Below are 16,722 nucleotides of genomic sequence, written 5' to 3'. Positions count from 1 at the left end.
ATAACAAAACCTTCATGAAAGCTGGCATACCAAAAATCAACACTAGGTAGGCTCCTGCGAAGACCAGGCCTGAAACCTCAAATGTCCACGAAAACGAACTATTGTAAACCTTGAGAACATCCTGCTGAGTTCATCCGGAGTCAATGTTTCCCTTAACTGGTTGTTAATTTGAGGACCTTAGCAGAGATAGACTGACCTTGGGAGGCTAGCTGAGGGCTGACTCATGTTTTAAGCATGACTATACAAGGAGACTACATCTCCTGCAGCACTAAATATTCTTTCAGATGGTTGTTCTAGTAGGAGGGCAAGATGCTAGCCAGGAGATGTGTGTGTTGGACAGATGGTGTGTTTGGCTTTGCGATAGCCAGCGGGATCAAGCTGGTGATTTATTTCAGGGTTTGGTAAGGTGTAGACACAACTGATTCCGTTGCTGTTGGGCCAGCTGCAGTCACGTGTCCACCTGACACTTACGCAGCTGAAGCCAGATGCAGCCGTAAATCGCCAGGTGAAATGTCAAGAGACCCTTTCTAGAGACAGCAGCAGGTTAAAATGCTGAACGGCCCTGTCCTCTGCACTTCCTCTTCACCCTTTTGAACTCGTGTTGTTCATTCCCATGCGATTGTTTTCCCTGTATCACTGGCAACAACAGATGTTTTGAGTCAAGGACCCAGCAAAGTGCCTCTCAAATATGTCAGGTCCAGGAGGAGAGGGATTGTATCTCTGGGACATTATTTCTTCATTCTCTTTCAGCAACCGAACATATTTCCTTTCCATTGTCTTTTTGTTGGAAGCTATCCATTGCCGGCATCACTGCCATCAGCTACAAGAACAAGAAGGCAGCTTCCAGCAGGCAGGGCCGGTTCTTAGCCAGTCACTTATGTTCAGGCAATCTCTTGATAATCCAAAGGGCTTTTCCTTAAGGTCCAAGTAAATCAATAAAGTAGCCCCCTCCCATGTCCTGCCAACCCTTTTCTGTATCAAGTAATCAGCAGCCAAGGGATGTTTAGAACTTCTTCCATGTTTGGCATTGGTGGGCCATAAATTGGGATATTCCAGAAGAGCAGACTTCAGTTGCAGCACATGTATGTGTGGGTGCCATGACTTAAAAGAGCCAAAGCATTGAGCTGGGAAGAGGGGTCAGTGGCAACTCACCAGTGGCGCGAATGGCCTGGACAGTAGACATTCAAAGGGACAAGGGTTATGTTTCCTGAGGAAGCAAAGACTAAGGGTCTTAATTCTTCACAAGTTAAAATGTCTCTAAGTCAGAGGACAGAGACTGTCTGTGCTCCATCAGAGAGAGGAGGAGGAAATGTACCTAAACAACAGAAGGAAAACTGAAAAGTGAATTTAAGAAGTTTCTGACAGTTAGGGTTGCGACCTAGAAAACACATTGCTGACATGGCCTATGGAAACCCCATCCCTGGAGAATGTAAAGCAAAGGGTGGACAGCCGTTCTCAGGGATATTTTTGGCCTCCTTCCTCTGGGAGGCAGGCCTGGTCTGCTCTAAGTGGTCGCTTGAGGTCCCACTCTTGTTCCAGGATCATGTAGTATTTTATTTCATTTACTGTTGGATGGATACAAAAGACATGGGGCCAGCTGGTGTCTGGGGTGAGGGCAGATGTGGGGAGCCAGAGAGCATCTTTACTGCCCTCAGGCCAAACCATACTTCTTTTTGAGTCTTGGATTGGCCTTCCTAGGTTATTGGTGATCTTCTACTGTTTTTCCTTCCGAATAAAATAAAGGCAAGTGTAAGTGGTAGCGATAGTAGTAGCAATAATAACTTTTAGTGAGCTCTTACTGTGCAAAACACTTTACATAGCCCATTCCATTTACTCTTCCCCACAACCCTATGCAGTAATACTGCTATTATATCCATTTTACAGATGGGAAGGCTGAGGCTCTAAAAAGTTAGTGAGCATTCGTCTGGGATTCCAACCCGGATGAGAGCTCATGCTGCGGCAGGTTCACTCAGTACAGTTAGGGTTCCAATCCCACTTCCACCACTCTCCAGCAGTGGTCTGGGACACAAGACTTCAATTCTCTGAGCCTTGGTTTCCTTTTTGATAAAAATGGAGAAAATACTACTTATTTCACAGGGAAGATGATGTCAGATGAGGTAGATAGAGCCCCCAGCGCAGTCTCTTCCCCCTGCTTTTTTCCTCCACTTCCTGGGGCTTCCCCTGGTCTGAGCCATTCCTTCACGCTGTCCCTGGTTCTAATCAAGCCGCTCTCAGTGACAGGCGTTTTGCAGCTCAGCATCTCTCTGACTGATGTCTACTGCTAATTCCTTAAATTTACATATCATCTTTCTTCCCTGGAGCTCATAGCACTTAACAGACAAGTGGGGCACAAATGATTTAACTAAGTGAAATCCAGGGGCCTGCTTGTCTGCAGACTCCGCACACTGGTGGATTAGCTCAGATGTCAGCACTGAATTATGATCCTTCAGCTGCTCGTGCTTAGCACGCTACTGGCATTAACTCCCTGGTCTTGCAGGGGTCCTTTAAATCATGCATAGCGATTATCATCTTATTGTGAGAAGGAGAGGGGAGGGGGACACACCAGGGGGAAGGGGAGGGGAGGGACCCTACCTGGGGGTGCAGGAAGGGGCAGTCCCTGAAACCTCTGGCTCCATTGGGCCTGGAGTTTTAGTAACAGGATGGGTAATAGAACAAACCCAGACAAAATCCACCCAACCGGTTCTTCACACCTCCACACACATTTAACTTACCAAATTCTAACCATAATTCCATGATTTCCCTGCCGCTTAAGAATGTAAATTCACATAAGTGACAGTATTTCTGCCAAGCAATTTTCAGGCAGCAAGTAGGTCTTATTTGTAAAACTGTGAAGGAAGAAGGCTGAATAATAAGTCTTTGAAATCTGGTTTCCTTTATATGAGGTGGAAACAGTAAGAGCCTGGAAATTATCGGGCATGTGGGGGCGTTTGAGGGGTTCTCGTGGTGTCTCAGTGGGCTGGGTGCTTCCATGGGCACCCATGGAATTCGCCATGGCATCTTTGGCTCACTTCACCTTTGAAAGGGCTGTTGGCTCAGGAGGGTAGAGGCAATTGAGAAGGGATTATTTAAATCTGAGGGATTACCAGAGGCTAGCTGATTCTCCCTCTGTCCTCGTTTCCAATGGATAGCCTCATAGCATTCTTTGTCATTCATTCATTCATTCATTCATTCACAGGAATAACATCTTCTTGAGGAGTGGCATCTATATAGCACTAGGGGTAGAGGGACAAGCAATGTTAAACCTTATATGTGTAAGGCCAGGACCTTGCAATCTAACTGGACTGATGAGAAAGACACAAGAAACAGTTAAATTACAGTGCCAGGCTGTGGGGAGTTACCTGTTGAAATCCATGGAAAATGGCCTGAAGTCCTTTTAGAAATAAGGTAAAATCATCACCACAGTCAATAAATGCTAGAGTTGCTGAGAGAAGAGGGGAATTAATGTTGTGTGTGCCAGAATGGTTAAAACAATTAACAAAAAGAGATAAGATAGGTTCGGGTGGGGGGTGAGCAAGGAATTACAGGTAGGAGGAGAAAAGGCAGCAACAGGCCCAGCAGGGAAGCCAGTTTGCCTCAAACAGAGCGTGATTGATTGCAAGGACTTGGGGCAAGGTACTGCGGAGCAGCTGAAATAAAGAGCTTACAGCAGGAAGGTGGAAAAGCCACAGTCAAGCCTGGGCGCTAGCATTTCAGTAGCCTCCCTACCCTGCACAAATCACTTCCACCTTTCTGAGCCTCAGTTTCTTCATCATGTGCAAAGTAAGCTTAGGAAGTCCCAGCTCACAAGCATATAGCAAGGATAAAATGAAATGTTGCACGTGAACGTGCTTGTAACCTGTAAAGCATTATGCAAATGAGTTATAATTATTATCATTAATAGCGGTAGTAATAAGATCTGATATGGGAAGCATAGGTTTCGAGATCATGGAGGGTCTCGTTTGGCATCAGCGTCTCTTCCCTCAGCAGAACACCATCATTAAAATTCTCTTCTGTAGACAGCTGCCTTTTGGTTACCTGAGCTGATTTTGTCCTTACGGAGGTCACACGTTGTGGGCTTTGTAGACAGACACAGTTCTGGTTGGTTGAGGAGCACACACTGGAATCCCCCGTTGGCATTCTACCTGGTCTCATTTGACTTAAGGGGAAGGCAGCTTCTAAAGCAACAATCCCAGAGAGTCTCCAGGAAGGGGCTCAGGGGAACCAGGGAGGGGGCAAGGTGGCTGCCGAGCTGGGGAGAAAGAAGCTGTCTCTGGGCCACTGATGAGAGGTCTGTCACAGGCTCAGCTGTCACCTAGAAAGATGAGGTCGGCAGGATAACAGCAGCACACCAGTGGTCCAGGGAGTGTTGTATTGATTCAGGGCTCTGCGGTCCTAGCCTATCCCACCCTGACGTCCTGGACATCCAGGATGTTCACTGTCGCTGTTGAGTGAGCAAGCTCTGAGCACATGTCCCAGATTAACACGGCATCACATTAACATGATCCTAAGGTGTCTGATGTGCCCACATTCCTTAGTGGGTATATGGTGGAAAAGTGCCCCTGCCATCTTGCAGAAGTGTTCTGCATAAGATGCCCCTGTTTCAGGGCCAAAATGAGATAGTGAGATTTGCTCCTCAAATGCCAACTTGCTGTCTGGACAAGTGGTCACAGTGGTCCCACACAAGTTGGATTTGCAGGTGCGGATACCTGCACCTATGTCATGCAAAGCATGAGAACTCGGTCTTCCGCATAAGTGTCTGATGAATTTAAAACCAATCAGCCAAAAGGACCATTCTCCATACATTTGGATTAGTGAACCCTTAATTTCCCAAAACATGTATATTCTCTGCTAAACACATAACCTTTGTTAATGACAATGACAGCACCTTTATCATTGGAGCTGTGTGTGCTTGGCTGTCTGAGAAAGGCCACACCCAGGCCTCCCCAGGGTGGATAGGAAAGAGAATGGTGTGTCAGGGCCCCTGAATTACCCTATTCAGCTGCCACCCCCACTCTGCTTGAAGTTGACACTGGGCTTCTGAGTCACAGCCACTAGAGTTCAGGCGTAGCACTGATGGAGACAGAAGGTTTTAAATGTCTTTCATTTGGACAGTGCCCAGCCAAGACTGCAAAGGCTTCAAGCATAAACATGGCTAGAGTCGCCCTCCAATCTAGCAACCACCTCATCCCCTGTAAACCGCTCCCTTATAATTCAGTACATTCTACCGCATCGGCTGTTTGGGTAAGCCAATGACAAATAAGACATGGGTCTGGCCTCATAGAATCCAGGGGGAGAAGGAGAACACATGCACGACCAGCCAGGACATGAGGCCGGCTGTGCCAGGGGCGACATGTGAGACAGAGAGAAAGGAAGCGATACACAAAATAGGCAGGAGGAAGCGATTTGACTTAGAGACTCAAGAGAAAGCTTCAGGAGGACACAGCATTTGAATCGAGGCTCTGAAGGAGGCTTAAGGACACAGGGCCTGGAGAACAGGGACGTGAGTAAACCAAAGACACTCAAACTCCAGTCCCAAGTTTCCCCTGAAGGGGCCACAGCTGCAAGCCGGTGTCTTTCCCAAGCATTTACCAGGAACCTCTGTTTGGATTTGTTTCCCCCAGATGACAGGAATTTCCTGCGGCTGCAGAGTGACAGCGGAAGAGAGGGCCAGTATGCGCGGCTCATCAGCCCGCCGGTCCACCTGCCCCGAAGCCCCGTGTGCATGGAGTTCCAGTACCAGGCCACGGGCGGCCGCGGGGTGGCGCTGCAGGTGGTGCGGGAAGCCAGCCAGGAGAGCAAGCTGCTCTGGGTCATCCGCGAGGACCAGGGCGGCGAGTGGAAGCACGGGCGGATCATCTTGCCCAGCTACGACCTGGAGTATCAGGTGGGCTGGCGAAGGGAGCTGGGTGCGGAGCTCCAGGGGCTCTTGTGATGCCTGTTTCACTATTTCAGAGGGCCGCCCATTCATCATTAGGGGACGTGCTTAAGCGCTGCTGTTTTCATTGTGTTTCCCCGTTGCCATAGCAACTAAATGACACTCTTATTTGTTATTCAGAATGTGCCTATCTCTACACCCAGACTTGGTTCTTTGTTCCTCCTATTGCCTTTTATATTGCTGAAATCTCCAACAAATGTTTCTTCTCTCCATTTTATTTTAGATTGCTATCAGGCAGGCTGACAAAGGGATACAAAGCCAGGGAAATAAACACAAACAAACCCTCCACACACAAGGGAAGAGAGAGGCCTGTGAAGCCCCCCTGAACCAAATCCCAATCCCAGGAGGAAATTGGAATAACCTCCCAGACCTGTCCCCGGGAGTGTGAGCACAGGAAGGGGAGCGGGCGCTGTGCACGCTCGGTGGCCCGCAGACCTGAGAGAGTCCTAACTGAGTGGTTTCTCACTCCACAGCTCTGGGAACGGAGTTCTATTATCTCTGTCCCACAGCGCAGGAGGCTGAGGCACAGGTGGGTGCACACAGCTGTGGCTGCAGCTTGGGTAGGAGTAGACGCGCTGTGGAAGAGGTGACTGAGAACCAGCCACGGCATTAACCTTCTCCTCCCCAGGCGAGGAGCAGCAACAGATGGCTGGTAGGACAGCCAGCCGCTCACCCGGCTTGCCAGAGGACGCGTGCCGGTGTGCAGGGAGAGCGTAGGAAGAGTGGGAACCAGGGCTGACTGAAGACCGCAGAGCACTTCTGTGTGCAGCCTGTGGTCACTGTCCCTTGAGGTTGTAAGGTGTCCTGGGACCTTCCCCACCCTTGCCTGGGATCCCATTTTTAAACCTTAATGCATTGTTCTCTGAGTACCTGTTTACATTTGTGTCTCACCTACTAGAATGAGCTTCTCTGGACAGAGGTCTCATCTTACTAGGTTTTGTCACTATCCCTGTGCCCAGCACATAGTAGGTGCTCAGTAAACCATTGGTGGAAAACAAATCCTTTCCCTCTTATTTGTCATAATGGAGCCCTAAGGTAACTTATAATAAAAAGCCAGAAAGCAGTGTTCCCCATGAGTCAACCCAGACCTGTGTGCTATGTTTCTCACATTACCCCCACCTGCTCTCATCCTCTGAGTTTTCAAATACCTCTACTGGGCATTTGGAAGATTTATGAGAAAGGAACCTCAAAAATAGCTGGAGAAATTTCAACCCCCCTTTAAACATGCCCTGATTGTGGTCCTTTTAATCAATATATTCTAGTTACTGGACAACAAGATCCATCACCTTGTTATACTTTCTTATTCCTTCAAATATGCATTTGATTTGAACAAACTCATTTTAAATTAAGATTTTCAAGAGCTGTAGCCATGTGGTCAACAGATGTGTACCAGGTGCAATCACACACACACACACACACACACACACACACACGCACACACAGAAAGCTGCAGTTAACAGAAAACTGAAAATCTTTGCACTGTTTGGACCAGGAGGCTCAGTTAACCATAGTTCTTGTTCTTCTGGCTTCTAGATTGTGTTCGAGGGAGTGATAGGGAAAGGACGTTCGGGAGAGATTGCCATTGATGACATTCGGATAAGCACGGATGTCCCACTGGAGAACTGCATGGGTACGTGAATATCTGTCTCTTTTAAATAATATGCCAAGGGCTGGGATATACAAGAGGAGGCTGCATGCCATTTTCCAACGGGTGGGGCAGTGACAGTCCATGCAGGAGGAGAGGTGTGGGTGTAGTTGTATCTGAGGCTGAGTTCAGGGTAGGAGGGGGTGAGACAAGAGGAAGGCTTCTATCCCTGTTCCCAATTGGAAATAGATGCACACTAAGTGGGTGGAGATTCAGGGGGCCAAGACCCCATCATCAAACTCCAGCTTTTAGCAAAGAAAATGCTAGAGGACCAGAGCAACTGCCAGTGAAAATTACATGCTGGAAAGTTTTGATGGATTTAATGGAAGCCTTCACTGATGATCAAAAATAGTACATAAGTTATGTAAGAGTGATAACACAATTACCTGAGTAGTTCCTTTACATGAATGAATTGCAGGGCAAACTATGGCATATGAAAAAAAGACTTCGGACTTGACTTTAAAACTAGTGCCTCTAATGCCCAAGGTCCCAGAGTTGTAGGATTAAACAGTGCCAGCCAGGTGACCAGCACGGGAAGGATACCGTAACTGTCATCTTGGTCAGAAGTGCTGAGCAGACAGCCCAGCTGAGATGCACACATTTTACTCAGGGCCTCCCCTGGCAGAAGAGATCACCCCAGGGGCACCTGACTGTCTCCCATCAGAGCCATAGACATCCCCCAAAACAAGGGGACTATCCTGCGAAAGCGGGGCCTGCTTTCGGCCGGCAGAGGGGCCACAATAACTCACCAAGTGCTTCTCTTGGCACATGAGTCCCGGGGGTGTATGCCTAGTGATGTCAGAAGCACGTGGGACTGCCCCCGTCCCTTCGGGCAACTCTCAGGACCCGGGCTTCTAAAGTAATCCCAGCTCTGAGAAAGTAATCAGTGGTAAGTGACTGATTACAATGCTTTGGGGACCCATTACTCCATGAAGGACTTTTTGTTCCAAAGCAACTTTGAGAATCTCCCCCCACCTACCTCACCCCCGCAATGATGATGTGTTAGACACAGTTTAGAACGTGTGGGGGACGTGGGACACTTTCCATGGAATGTTACAGAGAAAAACCTAATGAAATCTTCTTCATCATCACATTCATCCAATTATTCACCCTGTGTTTACTCAATTATTTCTTCCCTTTATCTAACTCAAATTTTTTTGTTTCTTTTTTCCCCCAGAACCCATCTCAGCTTTTACAGGTGAGAATTTTAAAGGTAAAAATCTCTCTATATATATATATATATTTTTTGCATGCCTCTTCCTTTCCCCGTGTGATGTGAATTTGGTGGCAGGAATAAACCTCCAAAGTTGGCAAATTTCTCAGGAGAATATAGACACCGCACCTTCCCACCGCTAGATGGCACTGGCAACACCTGTAGATGCAGGAAGAGGGATTGAGATCCTCACTGTCTCTTGTTTAATTAAAGTTTAGAAACCTACAATAGAGACAAATAGGTTACAGATAAACCTTTCAGCCTTGCATTGTCCAACGGGGAGCAATGAGGCTGAAAATGCAGCAGTGGTGAGAAAGGAGAGGCTGTGGGAAGACTCAACCAAAAAAAAAAAATTAGTTGTAAATTAAAAGTGAAATGAGGTGGAAATGATTTATTTTAGCCTGAAGATGGTTTCTTTCCAGTTCCAGGGTACCAAGGCAGCAGTCTCAATTAACCCTCAGTGAGGGACAGTGGTGGGCAGTCTTGTGAAGGAAGAGAGTGAGGGAAGAGACACAGGAGTGGCGGTAGTAAGAAGGGAGAGTTGCCAAATTCAGGAGCTGGTGTCTGGTAAAGGGAGTACAGAGTCGCATCCAGTGGCTGGAGTTAGAGCACTTTCAATGGGGGACTGAAAAACAGAAAAGGACATGCTTTCCCTAAGACAGTAAATAGAGAACAGAAAAAGAAGAGAGTATTTCGGGATGCTTGCCTCACTCAGGAATAAAAAAAAAAGGCCTCCAACCTTGGGTAATGTTTGTGCTGTTATCACACGATGCGTTTTACATTTTGCCATCTTTGCAATCCAGTTAGTTGATACTGCTGAGGTTCCTACGCAGGTTTCTAATGCTAAATGTTATGGTCTCAGATGCAAGAAATGACCACCTAAAGACTGAATTGAGCCAAATCAGGAGTCTTTATTAGCTGGCCAGTGACTACCCTCTGCACTGCCAAAGGCAGCAGCACAGAGAGCAGCAGTGAGCCTTTGAAATGGAAAGTTTTTATATTGTAAGTTTGTGGGTGGAAAATTATTGAGATAGAGCAAGCATGTGTACAAAAAGCCTTGAGTAAGCATTATATCGTTTTCTTATCTTTGGTGTAACAGGATCTGGGCAGTTTGGGCTCTGGGCCATATCTTGTTCACGCAAAACATGAGTGTTATAATCGCTTCACACAGAACATGGGTGTTGTAATTGTTTTATGTAGAACATGGGTGTTGTAGTCACTTAGGAATTTCTGTGTTGGGGGTAGCAAGCAGGAGCAAGCAGGTTTTACAGAAGCAGAATGGCAGATTAATGATTTTTCGGCATGAAACTCAGACTCTAACACTAAACATTTAGGAGCCACTCTGAATGCCTTGCTGCAGTTGGCCTTCGTGAAAAACACACTGAGGGACACTCACCCTCACCTAAGGACAGGGGCTGTTCATGACCTGGTTGATGCCAACAATTATGAGGGTTGCTGTGCGCTGTCTGTCCTGGCCAGGCTTAACCGTGTGGGTGACAGCATTTCAGAGATAAGGGCTGCCATTTTCATATCTGACGTCTAGACTCGCTATCTTCACTCTCATTAATCTGTCCAGCTCCCGGCTAGAAAAAGATGAATTCCTGGTTTGCCACCTAGATGTGCTCCCTGGCTCCAAATCACCTTTTCTGATTTGCCACTCACCACCCACAGCTCTAAGGCAATCCATGAGGAGCAAAGCTGCAGAATAGAGAGAATGACAGCCTGACTTAGAATGTATTTTCTTTCTTACCCTTCCTTGTCTCCCTGGCCCCCGTGCCCACTCCCCATCCCGCAGTTTAAAGTAGTAAGAGCATTCACGTACCCACGTGGGTGCTCTCTGGGTGTGGGATTTATGTTAATGCAAATCCAGAGTATTGGAAGGAAAGCTGAGATCCAAACCGAACGACTTGGATTAAGCTGAATTCAAGTTCTAACCTTCAGGACCCCAGGTAATGCTTATGTTGGTGAAGTGAAGCCTGCTTATGTTGTTTCACCTGACTCTGTTTGGGTTGTTGAGACTCAAAGCTCCCAGAAAGGCTGGTTAAAGACGTGCCGGCAGCTGCCGCAGACACCGTTCAGTGTGCGCACCGTGTCGGGTCGTGACTGACAAGCACGGTGGCTAAGTGCTCCGCTTCCGTAAGAGAATAAACAGACCAGGGCACGTGCGCGCTCCTTGAAGCTGTGCGTACCATGAGGCTTCACAGTGCAGTCGTGTTCTCTTGTAAAAAATACACAAATAAAATCTCATCGGAGCGGCAGTGCTCATTTAGCCAAAATAAACACAGGGCTTAGTGACTTGAAGGTAAGAATTTCCAGTGTGCTCCCGGTGGGCCGCTCGGAGGCTGAAGCAAAGGCAGTGCACAAGTTGAACGGATTGGCCGCATTAGCCGTGGCTGTGGTCTCAGAAAATGGCAAGCATCTTCGGAAGGAGGAAATCAAGTCTTGGAGAGTTTTGGCCCAGGAACACAGAATCCAGAGCAGAATCGGAATTGGGAATGAGCAATTGCTATCACACTGGCACGTTTTCCGTGGAGCTCCCAGTTGGTAGCCAGAGAACCTAGCGCCAGGGGTCTCCTCTTCCCAGCTGAGACCTGTTTGACCTCAGTGTGCAACTCTGTGTCATTCCATTTGGGAGAGGATGTATGTTCCATCTAACCTAGTGACTCATTCTGTTTCTCACCAGGTCAGGAGCCTCTCTGGGTCAGGGCATAAAATCAGCCTTTTCACCCATAAAAGAAAAAAAAAAAAAAAGGAAACAAAGAAATCAGGTTTGGGCAGGCAAGCTATGGAAAGTTGATGCTGAAACACTACCAACAGTAGGCATTTACATTGTTAGTATGTTTTTTGAAGTGGAGTTGTTTTTCTTTTCACTATAAATTGACCGTACAACAGAAGTAATCTCATTCTTTAGGAGAGATCAATGTATCCCAGGTAAATCTTTAGGGAAATGCAATAAAAGTGGCCTTTAGACCTGGACTTATTAGGTATTCTTGATCTCTTATATTGTGAAGTGTCTTTCATTTTCTGACTCTTATTGATTTCTTGCCCTGCAACATTTTCTTTTTATTTCAATCACCCTGTGTTTTCTGCTTAGGATACATACTTAGGCTGTGTACCAGGGTGTGAGTCAGTAATGAAGAGACGCTGAGGAGAAAAAGAGGACTGTTTTGAGAAGGGAGACAGAGAAGAGAGAATGAATAAACTGTGTTGTCATGTGACTTTTAAAAGGGCCTCTTCTTGTTGCTGTTATGAGTCACATTTTAAACAATGTAGGCTGGGTGCGCATTTTTTTCCTTTTCTTTTTTAAAGCAGTGGCTATAAACATGGTGCCGTCATGTATCTTTTTCCAGGATTTGAGCTTTAACAAATGAAAAACTGTGTGTACAGGTAGGGGGAGGAAAAAAAGAACCGAAAAGTGGTGCAATTAAGGTGATGGATTATTTCCTCTTACCCAATACTTTCTTTTTTTCAATAAAAGAAAAAAGAATAATAAAGAAGCCAGTAAAAATATATAAAGCCCATAATCAGGGTTCTGTAGTTGTTGGCCAGGTGTGTATTTTTAGCAGCTCACTGTGAAGGCAAGAGTTTTTGTTCATGTTAGACGCTATAGGCTTTGAACAAGGCAGGAGCAGAGAGACCGGGTCTGGGGCCCTACCTATTAGAGACCCACGGAAATCCCAGGCAGGGTGCTCCTGCGGAAGGTGGGCGTTAGAAGGAAGGATTCAGAACTGCTGTCTGAACACTAATGGATGCCAAGAGGAACATCAGTATCTCCTGTTAATGGCTGTGAACGCGGATTTTATGTCTCAGACCATTTCTGAGGGCCAGGGGCCCCATCTCTTGGGTTTCACTGCAGTCCTCCGCAGTTTTCATCCATGTAAAACCAGGAGAAAGTGAACATCAAAGGCTGTCTCTTGGGCATGGATGGAGCAGTCTTAAGAGAGGCCCATTTGGGGCCAATCCTGGCTGGCATTTAACTCCATGCCACCGGCTTTAAGCTCTGTCTATGTGGTGCCACCTGGCCAATTCTGCCATTTCACACCCGCATCCCTCCTTCCCGTCCCACCCTCCCTCTATTGCCTGCGTCCCAGAGGCATGGCCCACCAGTGTCAGGTCCCATGTCCCAGGGCACAGGGCTTGAGCTTGGCCTCAGATTCCCTTTCTCCATGGATGCCCTTCCTCCCACGGCTCTCTCTGCTAGCAGCGCTTCTGAGCTGCGTAGAGGGTTAAATGGTGTTCCTGAACGTCCTCCGTACTTGAGGAAAGGGAGGGAAGTGTTCCCCGCCAGGGCTCCAGATAGGCAGCTGTGGTGTGCGAATACTCCTCCTTGTCCCTGCCCCCTGACGCCTCCAGCTGCCAGATCAAGCTAGGTGTTGCTGAGCAGGAGAGCGTGGAGATCAGATGTGTGAACCGGGTAACTGCTTGGCTGCCATCCTCGCCCGGGGGGACACGGAGGCGTCCTTCATGAGGTTTGCTTGTGCCGCTGCCTCTCCTGCCACAGAGGCCTGACACGGCCCCTCCCCACAAGTTTACCGTTAATCTCAACAGCTGCCGAGGTCAGTTTATCTAGGGGAGGAAGACAATGTTTCTCACCAACTTCTTTCTCCAAGAATAAAAGGAGGAGACTTAGTTTAAGGAAAGTAGCATAAGTGTCACCAAAAAGTTGCAAAGTGTCTGAGACTTCAGCCAGCTAGAGATCTGAATTCAGAGGCATTTTAGATCAACGTGGGAGGGATCCCCACGGTTTCTGCCAACTTACCGAAAACCTCCCAGTGGCCCTCCCACCATCCACTGCTCATAAGGCAAATGGAAAGAGTCATTTCTCAGGGGTGTTTTGTACTTTTATATCCTTTTTCCAAACAAATCCGAGGGCATGACCGCATTCTTCTACTATCTTCTATAAACTTCTCTAGAGGAGCCAACCTTTTTTTTTTTTTGTATGTTTAATCTCATAACTTAAATAAACCTTTATCTGAAATGCCCCTTCAGCGGCACTTCATTTTCAACCTGTACGAAAAGGAGTGCGCGGACAGGACAGGCCTAAAACAGTTCTTATGTGCAATGAGCCTTTTTCTCTTTCTTCTTTTTCCGAGAGAGAAGGCTCACCACTGGTCTTTCAGAACACTTCTTTTGGAAACCTGAGCGACTCCTTCAGGTCTGGGTGGCATTTTGTAAAGGTAGCTATAGGAGATGCTTTCTCTTTTCAGTGATTCAGTGAGACCCTGACTTGACCAAGACACACCAAACCTCAGACAGGTTCAGACAGAGTAGGGGGGAGGCAGAAAGGAAGAGAGCTGCTTCCTGCTCCGACTCGGTTGGAGTGAGGGGTCTGCAAACTTGTTCTATAAAAGGCCAGATAGTAAATATTTTAGGCTTTACAGGACATACAGTCTCGGTTGCAAGTACTGAGCTCTGCCATTGTGGCACAAAGCAGCCGTAGGCAATATGTAAACAAAGGAGGGCAGCTGTGTTCCGATAAAACTTTATTTACCAAAGCAGGCAGTGGGCCGTATTTGACCGATAGGCCGTAGTGAGCTGACCCCTGCATTAGGGCACAGGCTAAGAATTAGTCCACCAGGCTCCAGTTCTGCCTCTGCCACTTACTAGTGGTATACAATTCCTCTGAGGGCTCTGGGCCATCTCTCGGGGTTCACTGTATGCTCTGCCTGCCTCCTCATTTTTCCTCTAAGTAAAACCAGGAGAAAAATCACTTACCCCCTCAAGTCCTCAAGTCTTCCCATCTCAGGGTCATGAGGAAATAAACAAGATGATTCATGTGAAGCCTATAGACCATGGGCTAACACACAGGAAATGCCCACTCACAGCAGTTACTGTCGCAGCCACATTTCCCAGTGGCTTATTAATTCAATAGCCCTATTTGCAAATAGGACTGGAAGGAACACTACCTAATGTGTCCTTTTTTTCCTTATTTTCTCCCATGTGCGGCTTCTCAGAATTTATTGTTTCTCAGAATTCAAATTCCTTGTGTTCGCATTGCTTTTCTCCAGAGAGCTCAGAACTTTTACAGATGGGAGCCTGCTCAACCTTGCAAGTACACTTGGAGTTATTGACTATTAAATATCTGTTTCTCATTATCTCGCACAATGGGAAAACCTTGTAGAGAATTGAGGGGGGGTGGAAATTAATGAAAAATAGTTCAGGAATTGAAAGCATTTTCCCATTGGGGGAAAAACAAAGATATATGAATAAACAGTAGAATTTAGATCAATCAAAGGGGAAGTTCAGGTCAGCACATTACCAGCTCTGGGTAAGGTTGAATTCTCACCTGTGCTTTCTCCCATGTTGAGGGACCTAGCCCAGGCTTCTTTGTTGTAAAGCAATGGCCTGGCCACCGTACATGGCGGATGAGGCAAGTGGAGCTGAAATTGTGCAACTCACCAACCTGGGCACCGGGTACAGGTGTCATCTGCCTTAAGTAGGCACCGTTTTCCAATTCCCCATAGAGGCACTGTATGAGCTAGCAGAATCTGTAGCACTTTCTGAAAATGATTTTTCCATGAAGTACCAGTGGGTTATCAACATTTTCCAGAGAGTCTGACCGTTGGTCCAGAGTGCATTCCTCCATCCATCTGACATCCATCCATCTATCCATCCATCAGTCCTTCCATCCATCGATCTAGCATCACTAGATTGCAGCTGTTGTCTCGGAAGCTGCCTTATGTGGAGATTTCACCTCTATTGAGTTATCACCTTCCTTTCTCTAACCGGCAAACCACAGCCCCATTAGCATATAGCCCTCAAGGCTGGGACAGAGCCAGATTCCAAACCTGCACAATCCACCTGCCTTTGGGAGTTATCTCTTCAGCCAGAGAATGTTCTGAGAAACTTCTGGCTCCCGAGTGCAAGTCAACTAAAAATTGCTTGTGAGGGATGAGGAAAGGGTTATCAGTTGTATTCTCTCTTTGCTAACTGACTTAACATTAAAAGCATCAATTCATATAGTTTTCTCATTTCTCCAAATGAATGCCCAAGGGAAATGTTTAAGGAGCCAATCTAATGTCCCCAAATGGCTTTTGTCACTAAAGTTTACTACATGTTGATAATTTCAGGGTTGGGGAGCAAAGCTAGGAAACGGGAAGAGGGTGTTATGCTAAAGTGGAGTTTGTCTTTCAAAGCAGAGCAGAATTCTAAGGGAATGGGTCTCTCACTCTGGTTCTGAATATGGGACTCACATATTATGCCTTAACCTTCCTCCAGCAGGTCCCCTAGAGTCTCCGCCAGTGCCCCAACTTTGTCTCTATCACAAGAAACACTTGGAGTAGCATTAACACTCCCTCCTTCCCCAGCCCCAGTACTTTAAGTCCTAGGTGGTGTATCTGATGTTGGAAACCAGCATTTTGGCTGAAGGACAGCAATGCTTTGAACTGAGACTCTGTGGCGATGGAGAGAATGTGGGTAGTTGTGATCGTGTTCTGCTTCATAAAAATGTGTGCTCCGGCCTTTGTGGTCTGGTCGGGTGCTTTGGATGGAAAGTTAATCCATGTGGCTTCCTCACCTTCCTTTTCTCTGATGGGCGAGCCATGGCCTCCTTAGAGGATGGCCCTCCTTATAGAGGCAAACCCGAGCATGCTCCTCGGGGAGAAGAGGGACGGCTCTGAGGAACTTCGGGCCCATCCCTGCACACGTTAGTGTTTCCTGTGCATTCCTGTGAGCTCACATGAAAATCCAACAGCAAGATGGTTGCCAGGCAGCAGGTACTCTTGGTGACCTGAATAATGAGTTGATACCAGTTCACTGTGACTTGCAAGCTAGACACTTCAAGGAGCCATGTCCCGCTCCTTGCTTTCTCTTCCTTTCCATTTCTATGCATAATTTCTAATATGGCCACAAATAAAAGAGAGAGAAAGAGAGACAGAGGGTCCTTTTATCAGTAAAAGACAGAAACAGTTTGGGGACAAAGGAAAAGAG

At 47.0% G+C, this 16,722-nt stretch overlaps 1 protein-coding gene across 4 annotated transcripts in view; it reads left to right on the top strand.

Annotated features, from left to right (window-relative positions):
- NRP2 (neuropilin 2) overlaps positions 1–16,722 on the top strand; it is a 114,364-nt gene that overhangs the window by 74,245 nt on the left and 23,397 nt on the right. For 2 of the 4 annotated variants that reach the window (XM_045560138.1, XM_045560140.1), the window contains exons 13-15: positions 5,622–5,884; positions 7,469–7,565; positions 8,758–8,778. In XM_045560138.1, coding sequence (XP_045416094.1) covers positions 5,622–5,884; positions 7,469–7,565; positions 8,758–8,778 — 381 coding nt within the window. Of the gene's footprint in view, positions 1–5,621; positions 5,885–7,468; positions 7,566–8,757; positions 8,794–11,887; positions 12,282–16,722 lie in introns of those variants that run through there. The other 2 variants (XM_045560141.1, XM_045560139.1) reach the window with 2 other exon arrangements.

This window comes from Lemur catta, chromosome 8, assembly GCF_020740605.2.
Source record: "Lemur catta isolate mLemCat1 chromosome 8, mLemCat1.pri, whole genome shotgun sequence".
Classification (NCBI taxonomy): domain Eukaryota; kingdom Metazoa; phylum Chordata; class Mammalia; order Primates; family Lemuridae; genus Lemur; species Lemur catta.
This window is presented reverse-complemented; position numbering and strand designations above follow the sequence as displayed.